Source organism: Ascaphus truei, chromosome 5 (genome assembly GCF_040206685.1).
Source record: "Ascaphus truei isolate aAscTru1 chromosome 5, aAscTru1.hap1, whole genome shotgun sequence".
Classification (NCBI taxonomy): domain Eukaryota; kingdom Metazoa; phylum Chordata; class Amphibia; order Anura; family Ascaphidae; genus Ascaphus; species Ascaphus truei.
The window spans coordinates 223749218-223762291 of record NC_134487.1 but is presented as its reverse complement, the minus strand read 5'-3'; the positions used below and the strand labels follow the sequence as shown (position 1 = coordinate 223762291).

Sequence of the window (13074 nt, the reverse complement as noted above, 5' to 3'; positions counted from 1 at the left end):
CTGGGGGGTCATCTGTTCTTCTTTAGGTACCAGGTCCCATTGGCTGAGCAGGATTCGTCCCTCTTCCGCTGTCTTGATGGATAAGTGAAATCGTTTTTTTCATTATGATGAGACGGAAGGGGAAGCCCCATTTATGTGGGATTTTGTTCTCCCTTAGGATTATGTTTATGGCTTTAAGGATTTTTCTCTTTGCCAATGTCAGGGTTGATAAGTCAGGAAAGATTTGAAGCTTATTGTATCTTACAGGATGGTTTGAAAAAAGTCCATTAGGTTTTTATGGTGTTATGGTCTTGGTCCTCAGAGATCCCTCTGATCTGGAGATTTCTCTTGGCCCGATTCTCCAGGTCCTCCGGGATTCGCCAGGTCCTTTTCTAAAATATCTACAATAGACTCTTCCAAGGTAGAGAGACATTCTGTTCCAGGTTGCTTTGGCCTGATTCCACTTCCTCCATCCCCATCTCAAAAGCCTTAGTTCAGCAACCACTTTTTGTAGTTCAGCTTGGTGGGAAACTTAAAATCTTTAAAGAAAACGTGCATCTTTTTTGTTGTTACCGGAGTTGGATTTTCTAATTGTGATGAGGAAGACCCGTCCATTTGAATAAATTTTTCAACCTCCATATTGCCACATGGCAGGGCCTCTGAGCCTCGCTCTTTCCTTTCAATGAACTGATAGACCTGGGTAGATCCTCCTATTTTTAGTTTAGGTCTCATGTCTAGTTCTTTAGGAGTTATTGGCACCTTATATTTTGCTTTTTTGGAAAGTTTAGTCCTGAATTTTATTGATCCTCTGTCTATTCTCCGTGGAGCATGCCCACCTTCGTGCAGCTCTACTGTCTGCCTGAGCGTCTTCTTTTGCCTTCCAAAGTTCCTAGCAGCAGGTCCTTTTGTGTCAGATCTCAGGTGATAAGTCCTGCGTATGGTAGGGGTGAGGAGCTTGTTCAGATATGCGGGTTGCTTGGCCAGAAAATATTTGAAGGAAAGACAGGAAAAATGTTGTTTGCGCCTTGACTCAAGGGATATCCAATCTTGTTCTTGGAGGATTTTGCAAAGGTGTGTCTTGTAATTACATTGTAGAACAAAGCGGCATCATTTAATAGAGTTGTTATAGGATAGGGGAGAAGGAGTGGCTCAGTGAGTAAAGACACTGACTGACACTGAGATTGTTGCAGGGAAGCCTGGTTCAATTCCCGGTGCCGGCTCCTTGTGACCTTGGGCAAGTCACCCTATCTCCCTGTGCCCCAGGCACCAAAAATAAAAACATAGATTGTAAGCTCCACGAGGCAGGGACCTGTGCCTGCAAAATGTCTCTGTAAAGCACTGTGTACAACTAGCAGCGCTATACAAGAACATGTTATTATTATTATTATTATTATTATAGATGCCCCATATAAAAATATTTTATGTATACACTTATGAAGAAACACTTCCTGTGCCTAGTTCTGCGTGACATATACTGTTTATGTAGTTCAATGTATATAGAAAGTGTGTGCTCCAGAGACGGTGAAATCTTCACATAATGACATCAATAATAATTCAAATATAGGGCTCATGCATAAGACTCTAGTATGGAGTGGGTATATAATAAAGTGTGATATGTGAGTGACCAGTAAATAATCAATATAACTTCTCCTGAAGGAAACAATCAATAATGCTAGATATCACCTTGATGCAACCTCATTGGAGGAAATATAACACATACTGGTACTCATCCATGTCAATAAATCACATAAAATATCTTGAAGAGATCTTACCCACTCCTTAAGTCTTGGAGAGTCCGTAGTGTTGTGCCAAGCCGCTGATGCAGAAGTCTATTAGTAGTAGAAAAGAGGAAAGCAGCGCACTGCCAGGAAGTGTTAAAACCTGCTATAGAAATCAACGCATGATCAGTGTATTAAAACTCATTAAAAATGGCATTGAGTTTAATTTAAAAAAAATGTAGTAAGTATTATCTAATACAACAGAACTGATTTATTTAGAAAAACAAACATTTGTGTGTGCCGAGCACTCGCATTTTTTTTCCAACTTGAATTTTATTGATTACTTACATGGTGTACATACATGGCATACATTTGCATTAAAGAACAGTTACAACCTGGTAGTAGTCATCCATGTATAAGCACTCTCAACCGGTGAAGACAAGACGAACAGGGTAGACAGACAAACAGACAAAAACACAAACCACCAAACCAGGGGAGAAAAGGGGGTGGTGGGGGAGGGGTAATGGGGGGGGGGTCCTCTTGCCGTGGTTCCGTTGGATGCTCCGTGTCCACTGGATCACTGTTTCTGAGGCGGTCGGATTCCCTCCAGGCGCCACCCGTGTCTCGTTCATATGGTTTTGTCTAACTTTGTCTGCGGCTCCCTAACCAGCGCAATGTCATCAAGGGAGAATTTACTTGCCCCTATTATTGCCAAATCGTGGACCTTTCCACCCCCGGTATATCTGTCTGGGCCAACCAGGGCGACCAAACTTTTAGGTAATTTGCGCCAGTGTCATTGACCAAACTTGTCAATTTCTCCATCTGGCAAACTGTCCAAATTTTATTCCGAATTTTAGCAATCAGGGGAATCTCATTCTGTCTCCAGCGTGCTGCGATATCCCTGCGTTCCGCCGTCGCAAAGTGCGCCACTAACTTATTCTTTTTTTTGGAGAGGCCCGGATGCGGCCTATTGAGGAGAAACAACCATGGATCTAGCGGGATTTGCGTGTCTAGGATTCTGTCTAGCCAATCTTTAATTGAGTCCCAGACTGGGGCGATTTTGGGACAAAACCACAGCATGTGCAACAGGTCTGCTTGCTGTCCACATTGTCTTGGACACAATGGGGAGTAACTTGGCAGAAATTTGGCAAATTTTATGGGGGTGTGGTACCACCGCATCATAACTTTATATGCGTTTTCCCTTAAGGTCGTGCATATGGAGCTTTTGGAAGCTGCCAAGACAATTTTCGTCCACTCCTCTAAATCCAGTTCCTCCCCTAGGTCAGTCTCCCATTTAATCATACCCTGACTTTTCCGTTGAACCAAAACTGGTCACCTCCTTGTACATCTGCGATATAAGTCTCTTTGTGGATGTCCCTGATCGACAGAGCTTTTCAAAGTTCGTTAATTGGGTTTGGGGCTGATACTGTATGTCTGATAAAATGCTCTGATCTGGAGGTATCTAAAGAACTCGGCATTGGGGATATTTTTGTCAGATTTAAGTAGATCAAAAGTTTGTATTCTTCTTCTGCCCTCCAAATCCACTAGCCTATTAATGTGTTTGTGTTTACAGATAGAAAATTCCGCCCGTGACAGACCTGGAGCAAACGATGGGTTTCCCCATAGTGGGGTCATTCCTGATAATTTATGGGTCAATTTGCATTTGAGCCTGGTGGCCTCCCACACCGATAGCGAGTTGGTCATCGAGGATAGCGGCATTTTGGCGCCTAACCGCACCTTTTTGGGGAGCCAAGTTAAATGCTCCAGCTCTACAGGGGAGCATAGTTCCCCTTCCAAAGCGACCCATCTTTTCGAGTCCGGATTAGTGTGCCATTGCACAATTTGGCATAATTGGGCTGCCTTGTAATAGGACGACAAGCAAGGTACCGCTAACCCACCTGCCCCTGTCTGCCTGCGCATTATCTGCTTTCCCACTCTCGCCTTCTTCCCTCCCCAGATAAATTTATCTATCTCAGATTGGAGCGAGAGGGTATCCTTCAACCTTAAAGGCACCGGGAGGGTTTGGTACAGGTAGAGAAGGCGCGGGAACAGATTCATCTTGACGCAGTGGATCTTCCCTATCCAAGAAATTTTGTAAGTGTCCCATCTCCTAATTTCCCCACTCAGGGTGTGCATCAATTTGGGGTAGTTTGCCTGATACAGCAATTTGGATACCATGGTTACATTAACGCCTAGGTATTTGATTTGCTTCTGCTGCTAGTTGAAATTGAAGTTGAGAGTGATCAGTTTCTCCAGAGGTTTGGGTACATTTATGTTCATAGCGTCTTATTTAGATTGGTTGATTTTGAATCCGGAGATCCTATTGAATCTCCCCAACAAGTCGAACAGGTTCGGTAGAGAGGTAAGAGGTTTAGATATTGTCAGGAAAACGTCATCCGCATACAGTGCCACCTTATGCGACTGGCTTCCAATGACAATACCTGTGATATCTTTGCTATCGCGTATCTGAGCCGCCAGGGGCTCCAAATACAATGCAAAGAGGAGGGGGGAGAGCGTGCAGCCCTGCCTTGTTCCGCTCTTAATTTGGAAGGGGTCGGAAGAGAATCCCTGATGGGTAACCCTAGCCAATGGAGCCGCATAGAAGGAAAGATAGCTTTTGTCAACTTTGCACCAAGCCCGAATGCTCCAAGCATGGCCTCCAAATATGGTCAGTCTATCCTGTCAAACGCCTTTTCCGCGTCCAGACTGAGCGCCATAACTGGTATGGATCTTGTATTGGCTATTTCTGACAGATCAATAATTCGCTGGGTATTATCAACTGCCTGTCGACTCGGGATAAACCCGACTTGATCTGGGTGCACCAAGTCTGGGCAGGATGAGACCAAATCTATTGGCCAGTAATTTAGCATAGATTTTAATGTCCGGATTAATGAGGGATATTGGCCTGTAGCTCCTACAGTCCTGTGGGTCCTTACCCTGTTTGTGAATGTTAGAGATGGACGCTTGGAGCATGTGCTGGGGAAAGGGGGTACCACCCAAGACTTGATTGAACATGCGGAGGAGATACGGAGTCAGCTGCTTCTTAATTTTTTTGTAATAAAGATTCGAGAATCTGTCGGGACCCGGGGCTTTAGAGGGTTTCAGGTTTTTGATAACCTCAGATACCTCCTCCATTGTGAAATCCCTTCCCATTACCTCTCTATCCTCCTCACTCAGACCCAGCAGATTCGCGCCCTTCAAGAAATCCGTCAGGGATTTCTTGGTACCAGAGGAACGGGTCACCTTCCCTCCATCATATAATTTTTCATAGAATTTCTTGAATTCGTCTACAATATTTTTAGGGTTGGCAGAGAGTATGCCCGATTTGTAATCTGATGGCTTGAATATTATAGTTCTTAACTTTAGAGTTGATCAGATTGGCCAGCAAGGTATCTGGCTTGTTTGCTTTTTCAAAGAATTTCCTCTTTGACCAGCTTAACGATTTCTCGGCCTGAGAGGTCAGGAGCAGATTTAACTTAATCTGAGCATCTGTAATTTTTTGGAGAGCAGCCGAATCAGTAGATCTCTTATGCTGGTCCCAGAGCTCCCTTAGCTCATTCTGACTTTCCAAAATGTTTGCGTTCCTCTCTCTCTTTCTTCTGGCCACCACACTAATTAGAACCCCTCGTAGTGTTGCTTTATGTGCCTCCTAGAGGGTTATATGGGAACGAACACTTTCACGGAATGTTTAATTTCCCCTCCCACCGTCTCCAGCAATTCGGGTATTTTTAATAAGGACTCATTCAGTTTCCAGTTTGCTCCAGGTCTGTCCAGCCCTATCTGTGTGCAGCTTAGCTCTATGGGTGCATGATCTGACCACGAAATATCGTGGATCCCAGAATGGGAGATCTACAGGACCAATCTACTAGAGACAAAGAAGTAATCGATTCTGCGAAAGGAGTCATGTGGGTGTGAGTAAAAGGTAAAGTTCTTGTCTAACGGGTGTAACTCCCTCCAGACATCGACCAGCTGCACCTCCCTTAGCCCCTGTTTCAGGGCCTTAGGCCTAGATATTGATCCAATCCTGGGAGAACCTGATCTGTCTAGGGCCACGTTCAGTACTGTATTAAAGTCACCTCCTACTATCATGGCGCCTTTAGCGTGTTTTTGGATGGCTTTGAATATTGCTGTATAAAAGGCCGAGTCATGTCTGTTTGGTGCATACACCACAGCAATTGTTATTGGCTGAAGATTTATGGACCCTGTAAACAAGAGGAACCTGCCTTCCTTGTCTTTCTTTATTGCGTCCACCACCAGTCCCACTCTGTTGTGTATAAGTATCGCAACCCCGCGTTTCTTCTCCTTTGCAGAAGACAGAAACACCTGCTTGAATTGCTTGTCAAAATATTTCGGGAAGCTGGTGGTGCTAAAGTGGGTCTCCTGAATTAGTACAACATCTGCTCCTTTCCTCTTGTAATCAGTGAGAGCCACCTTCCTTTTGCAGGGGGCAATTTAACCCTTTGGCATTATGTGAGAAAAAAGTCGGCGTCATGGTGGGTGCGTGTTCTCACCTCTCGTCAGCTGCGTCTCTACGGAAAGTGTTGGTTTGTTGCTGGAGAGTCTCCGCCGCCCCGCAGTGTTCAGTAGTTCACCAAGCCTCGACGTTGCACCACCTAGGCAGAGGAAGGGACCTGGACAGGGGGACACAAAGGGTACAGAAGACATACAAGGAAAAATGAACAGGGTGGGAAGGAATTCAATGGTCCATGACCATTGCTCCTCCCTAGCCTTTGGGTTGTGGGAATCGAGCTGAGCCCTCCCCGAACCTCCTCCCACCAGTTGGGAGACTCAACTCCTTCCCCTCCCAAGGACTTTCTCGGGATCCTGGGCATTAGCCCCGACCCGAGTGTGCAGACGCACGACAACGGCCAGACCGCAGTCCCAGCCGGCGTCCACTTGTAATTGTCTTTCAGAAAACATCTGCTACCTGTTAAACAATTTGCTTGTAATGTGAATGAACCCTAAAGCTCAGCGCTAAGACCGTTAATGTGTATTTTACAATGAATAAATAAACAACTTATACTTATGTGAAGGCTGCCACAGGGTCCCTGCCTAACGAATTTCCCACAAATACGTATATCCAACAATTTTACACAAAATGCAGTAACCCGGCGCCCCAATAGACAACAATACCCCAGTCCAAATGTCAGTCCATATGGTAGGTTGAAAGTTCTTTATATAATTCTTGTTGTGGAAGAAGTGATGGTTCAGTTGCAGATTATTGCTTCTGTGCTCCTCCTATAATGCAATAAACAAAAGAGAAAAGACCATTGCGCAGCCACACGAACCACTGAACGCCTCCAAAAAAGGATTTATAATAATAAACTTACAAACATGTTGTGTCAGTGTTCCTTTGAGAGAATCTGTGCTTTAACCAACTTCTTTTTTCGGATATCACGAACCCCACGTGTTTTCCTTTAAATGTCAGTTCACTCTTCTGTTCTCTCACAGCAGCTCCCCTTAGGGGTATACCCCGTGTGTTCCCAGAAAGGAAATAACAAGGGAAATGATGGTGCAGATTTGATAAAATTTAATGACAATAAAATAATAAAAACAGCCAAATGCTTACTTACATAAGCCAGGCTGTGAAAAGACAGCTGACAATGTGCCGTCCGCAGCTTGATACAGTCTGGGGCAATGGTCCCTGTGGTAACTACACTCTCACTCCTCACAAACCCCGGTGTTGGCGTCAGACTCTGCGCAGCTGCCTGTTAACGCCCCCCTTCCCGGTTCTCGTGTGCTAGTGCAGCTTGTGTAGCTTGAAGTGTTGCAACCAGTACTTGCGTGTTGTTTCTGCTCCCTGCTCAACGAGGCAAACGCCTCTCTCAGCGCAGTTTGATGACGTCACGCTGCCGCCAAATCTTTCCCAGCTGATCTCCTAGCTACTGACGGACGTGCCCGCTCCAGCTCCTCCCTCTCCAAACGCGTTTCGTGACGCAATGCGGTCACTTCATCAGTGGTCCACTGCTGTGAGGAGTGAGAGTGTAGTTACCACAGGGACCATTGCCCCAGACTGTATCAAGCTGCGGACGGCACATTGTCAGCTGTCTTTTCACAGCCTGGCTTATGTAAGTAAGCATTTGGCTGTTTTTATTATTTTATTGTCATTAAATTTTATCAAATCTGCACCAACATTTCCCTTGTTATTTCCTTTCCGGGAACACACGGGGTATACCCCTAAGGGGAGCTGCTGTGAGAGAACAGAAGAGTGAACTGACATTTAAAGGAAAACACGTGGGGTTCGTGATATCCGAAAAAAGAAGTTGGTTAAAGCACAGATTCTCTCAAAGGAACACTGACACAACATGTTTGTAAGTTTATTATTATAAATCCTTTTTTGGAGGCGTTCAGTGGTTCGTGTGGCTGCGCAATGGTCTTTTCTCTTTTGTTTATTGCATTATAGGAGGAGCACAGAAGCAATAATCTGCAACTGAACCATCACTTCTTCCACAACAAGAATTATATAAAGAACTTTCAACCTACCATATGGACTGACATTTGGACTGGGGTATTGTTGTCTATTGGGGCGCCGGGTTACTGCATTTTGTGTAAAACCTGTTAAACAATGTAACTCCTGTCTCAACACCTAGAACCTAGAACAGCATGGCCCTTTAGAATACCTATTGAGAAACAACCCTAATCCCTTTATAACCTTTGGGGAAAGTAGCATCCGGAACCCCGTGACCTTACGCACTGTCCACCCCAGACCTCTCCCCAACCTCAGCCGATACCCCGGGGGGTTTTCATGATCCTTCAGCTCGTTGTTGCCTAAGGCGGTCTGCCCTGTATATAAGATTCCATTAAGTTAAATCCGACCCTTCCTACCCCTAACCCTACTACCTTTCCCCCCCCCCCCTGTCTTCCCTAAAATATCACATCTTTACCTTATAACCAGCTAGACCCCCCTTCTCTAACTATGTATAATATTACCCCCTAGGTCCCTAGCGAGAGCTCCCTCTTCCTCTTACGCCTATTCTCCCAACCCCTATCCCCTCAGCTCAAAATGTTAGCCCCCCACAGCCCCCGATCCCTACCCCTTCTTGGAGATCCCAGTCTCATTCCTTGGGCCACCTACTCCTGACCTCCCAGCTCGGCCCTCCCACCGTCCTTATGTGGGGTGAGTTATATAGTTGCGTCTTGGGTACACTTCCAATCTCAGCTCATGGGCCCTAACTCCCAACCCGTCGTGTGAGTCCAAGGGATCTGTGTTATATCTTACTTTATCCCCTCCATGGGCCAACTTGTTCCCTCGCTCTAGAGTGTGCCTCCTTTTTTTTTCTTCTTTTTTTGGGGGGGGGGGGGTGAGGGGGGGCGGTATGTTTTATTGTTAGTGATGTTTTAACAGTTTTTTGTTTTTCTTTATTGTTTATTGTGTTAGCGCCACTTTCTTTCCCCTCTATAGGCTAAACCTTGCTTAGCTATTCCTTAACCCATGATTCCCCCACGTTCGAGGGTCTCCCCCAGCCTCCTCCTCGCCCGCTGAGAGTCCCTGCCGGTCTTCATCTGTTGGGCAGCTTTTCCTCCTGTAGGTCTCGTTGGATGCCCGCGTCACCTGAACCTTGATCCCGCGATGCCTCTGTAATTCTCCGCACCTTTTGTCCACGTCCGCCACCATCTTGGAGGTGTCCGGTCTCCTCCTTCCAGATTTTCTCGCGAGAGGCGCTGGCTCCCCCTCCACGACGTCATCTGGCCCCTCCCAGGTCTCTTTGTGTAGTGGGAGCTGATCCAAGATAGCCGCCAGTCCCGGAGAAGCGCCGCTAGTACCAAGAGGTCTAAGGGGTAGCGTTTCAACGTGTCACAAACTTGGCTCACAACTTTAGAGCAACTTTAGATCAACAGCAGAAACAGCCGAAACAGGCAAGATCGAACTTCTTCTGTATATAGGGTCTTGTCTTTACTTTACTTTGGGCTCCAGGGTTGCAAATTCTTGTCTGATTTCCTGGCTTCTTTCCAAGCTGGGTCAGGGGCTGGTCTCCCCGCAGCTATCTCCTCCGGAATCTTGCTTTAGAGCCCCAATTTGGTGAGGAAATTCTCACCCTCCTCCAGCCTGCGCAGAGTGTTGGCCGCTTCGTTCTTGATCACCACAAGCCCAAACGGGTACAGCCATCGATACCGGATCCCCTCATCCCGTAGCACCTTGGTAATGGGGGCCAGCTGTCTCCTTTTAAGTAAAAAAGTGGGAGATATGTCCTGAAACACCTGTATCTTGTACCCCTCAAATTCTACATCACTCCGGGTCATCTGGCAGAAAGCCTCCTTCACTTTACAGAAGTGGAATCTTGCTATTATGTCCCGAGGGGGGTCTCCTTGCTGCGGCTGTGACCGCAGAGCCCTGTGACAGTGGTCTATGTGGAGGTCTTGTTCCGGTCTATCTAGCATTAGATGTTGCAGCCATCTTCCCACGAAGTCCTCCGGGTCATTCTCCGCCTCTTGCACCCCCCTGATCCTCACGTTGTTCCGGCGGTCTCGGTTATCGGCATCTTCTTGCCTATCTGTGAGATCCCTGACAGTTTCCTTCATCTGTGCCATTTGCTTGTCAGTCTTGTGCAGGGCTGTAATGGTGGAGTCTAGCTTTTTTTCCAGGGAGTCAGTCCTCTCCCCTATTCCACTGATATCTGCCCTTAGTGCAGCTAACTCCGATTGTAGGCACCGCTTTATGTCCATACAAAACTCCCGCATATCTCTCCTAATCATCACTTGGTTATCTCTATTGCGGTCGTCTCCCTCTTCTTCCTCCTCCGATTCAGTGCCGCTTCGCTCCGGCCCCTCAAGATTTTTGGCGCGTGCCGAGTTTCCTTTTGCGAAATAGTCGGTTAAAACCAAGGAGGTCCTCTTCGATCTTGTCGCCCTTGACATCTTAGCGTGATTAGGCAAGCTTTGGTATGTTTTTGGTGTTGCTTTTAGGCACTTGCATGCTTTATTTATTTAATTAGTCGCTGGCTTTGAACGGAGCTGTCAACTCACACTTCCATTCAGTCAGCCGTCGCGCATGCGCCTCGAGCACACGCATTTTAAGTGAAACTTCTTTGTGTTTTGTCACAGAAATTGTATTTGTGATGGTGATGTTTTTAATTAAAAATCAAAAAACAATTTCAGTTCCAAAATACAAAGAAGTTTGACCGCGTGCTTTAGCTATTTGCACGTCTATTTATAGTCACTGAATTCCGTATGTCTGTGTCTGTGTGTGTGTGTTTCTCTCTCTCTCTCTCTCTCTCTGTTGTGTGTGTTTCTCTCTGTGTCCTGTGTCCCCTCCCCTCTCCTGACTACCCCCGGTGGAGCTGCGGACACTGTGGGCTCTGTCTGTGCCCCCCCCCTTCCCTCCCGATGGAGCTGCAGGCTTTGTGTCCTGCTGCAGCCAGCCTCCCGGGGGAGGTATGGGGATATGTGGGGGTGCTCGGCAGCTCACTGGAGGGGATAGGCACGTCACTCGGGGGACGGTGTTCGGCACATCACAGGGTGTGTGTGTGTGTGTACAGTATATGTCAGTCAGTGTATGTGTGTGAGTCAGTCAGTGTGTGTGTGTGTGTGTGTGTGTGTGTGTGTGTGTGTCAGTCAGTCAGTCAGTCAGTCAGTCAGTCAGTCAGTGTGTGTATGTATGCGTGTCAGTCAGTGTGTGTATGTATGCATGTCAGTCAGTGTGTATGCGTGTCAGTCAGTGTGTGTATGTGTGTCAGTCAGTGTATGTGTCTCTCTTTGTTTGTGTGTGTGTGTGTGTATTTCTCTATGTGTCCTTCCTCTCTCCTCTCTCCTGACTCCCCCCACCCCCTGTGGAGCTGCGGACACGGGCGGCTCTGTCTGAGTCTCCCGAGCAGCCCCCCCCGTGAAGGTACATGGCCGGAGCAGCCCCCACTCTCTCCCCCCCGGCAGAGCTGCGGACACGGCTGTTTGTCCTGCTGCAGCCAGCCCCCCGGAGGTACGGGGCCCTGGTAACGCGCGTGTGTGTGCACGCGCGCGCTCAGCGCTCTTCCTCCCCCCCTCTGGTTGTGCTGCGGGGAACGCAGCGCACTCAAGCCCCCCCCCCGTTACCGGATCAGAGCAGGAGGCGACAGGGCACGGTAACGCGCGTGTGTGTTCGCGCGCACTCAGCGCTCTTCCTATATCTTCCCACTCCCGAATGTGGGCATGGAGGTAAGTGTTGGCCTCATCACTTGCACCTCACATCTGTTTCACTAAGGAAGTTTCACGTCAGCGGCCATGTGGGGGGAGCGGCGGCCGTTACGTGACGTCATTTCCGTTTCAAATTTTCGTCTCCATGATGGAGTTTTGTTCCATCAAAATTGACTAGGTGTCACTAAAGAAGTTTCACTTTAAAAAAAAAACACATGCAGGATATTGTATGAATTGATCCTTTAACACAGTAAGTGTAAATGTGCAGAACATAAAAAAGTATTATAGATTTTGTTTCTTTGTTAACATGAATCAACTTTGATATAACTCTCTTTACCAAGCTTGTTTAAACTGGTTACAGTGTGTTTTCTTTTTATGGTAAGTTAAAGTACAATGCAGAAGGACCATTTTCTCTTATAAATTAACACATGTTAATAACAGGAATTGGCATTAAAAAAAAAAACCTAAATGCAAAGCTTGATATTCATAGCTAATTATGTCTGGCTTTTTTGGGGCTCAGCTATTTTCTTTTTATCTCTTTTAGCATCATTGCAGAAACTGTGGAGACATCTTTTGCAACAGCTGCTCCAGTAATGAACTTTCTCTACCATCCTACCCGAAACCTGTTCGTGTTTGTGATACTTGCCATAACGTACTGCTCCAGAGATGTTCCTCAAACGCTTCATAAGATCACATGCAATTTCACTTGTTACTGATGCTGTGTAATATTAAAGGGAAAAATTATTTGAAGAAAGGAAATAAGCCAATAAATTTTCTAATTCTGCTTGATATGGTTATTTGCAAATGTTTAACTTTTTCTGGTAATAACTTCATATTAAAAAGTGATATATCATATAAATGCAAATTATTAATGTATTGCTTACCTACACAATACATACATTTTCATTACAACAAATTTGTAAAATCTTTTATATATCATGCCTTTTCTGTAACATACACAATGATTAGTTTTTGTGGCAAATGCTGTTGAGATTACGATCACTAAAACTGTGTTGGTAAATAAATGTGCCTTTGGGGGGGGGGGGGGGGGGGAATTGCCACGAAAAATGTTGAAACAATATCAAGACCATATTTCTTTAAAAAATAATAATAATAATAATCATCATTGTTTGATATCACAAACAAAGTGAACAATAAAATGCCTTTTTGTTTTGATTAATGAAAATGACACCTGTGGACTCAGTAATGTATTTTCAAACTAATTTTAAATGGAATTTTTTTCTTTATGTTTCCTATCTACATGTACAGT

The 13074-nt window shown here is 45.8% G+C and overlaps 1 protein-coding gene across 1 annotated transcript in view; it reads left to right on the top strand.

Moving 5' to 3' along the window:
* LOC142495763 (RUN and FYVE domain-containing protein 1-like) overlaps positions 1-12850 on the top strand; it is a 597647-nt gene extending 584797 nt beyond the window's left edge. The window contains 1 exon segment of the mRNA XM_075601692.1: positions 12349-12850. Within this exon segment, the coding sequence (XP_075457807.1) occupies positions 12349-12492 (144 nt within the window). The 3' untranslated portion in view covers positions 12493-12850.
* The last annotated feature ends 224 nt before the right edge of the window (positions 12851-13074 follow it).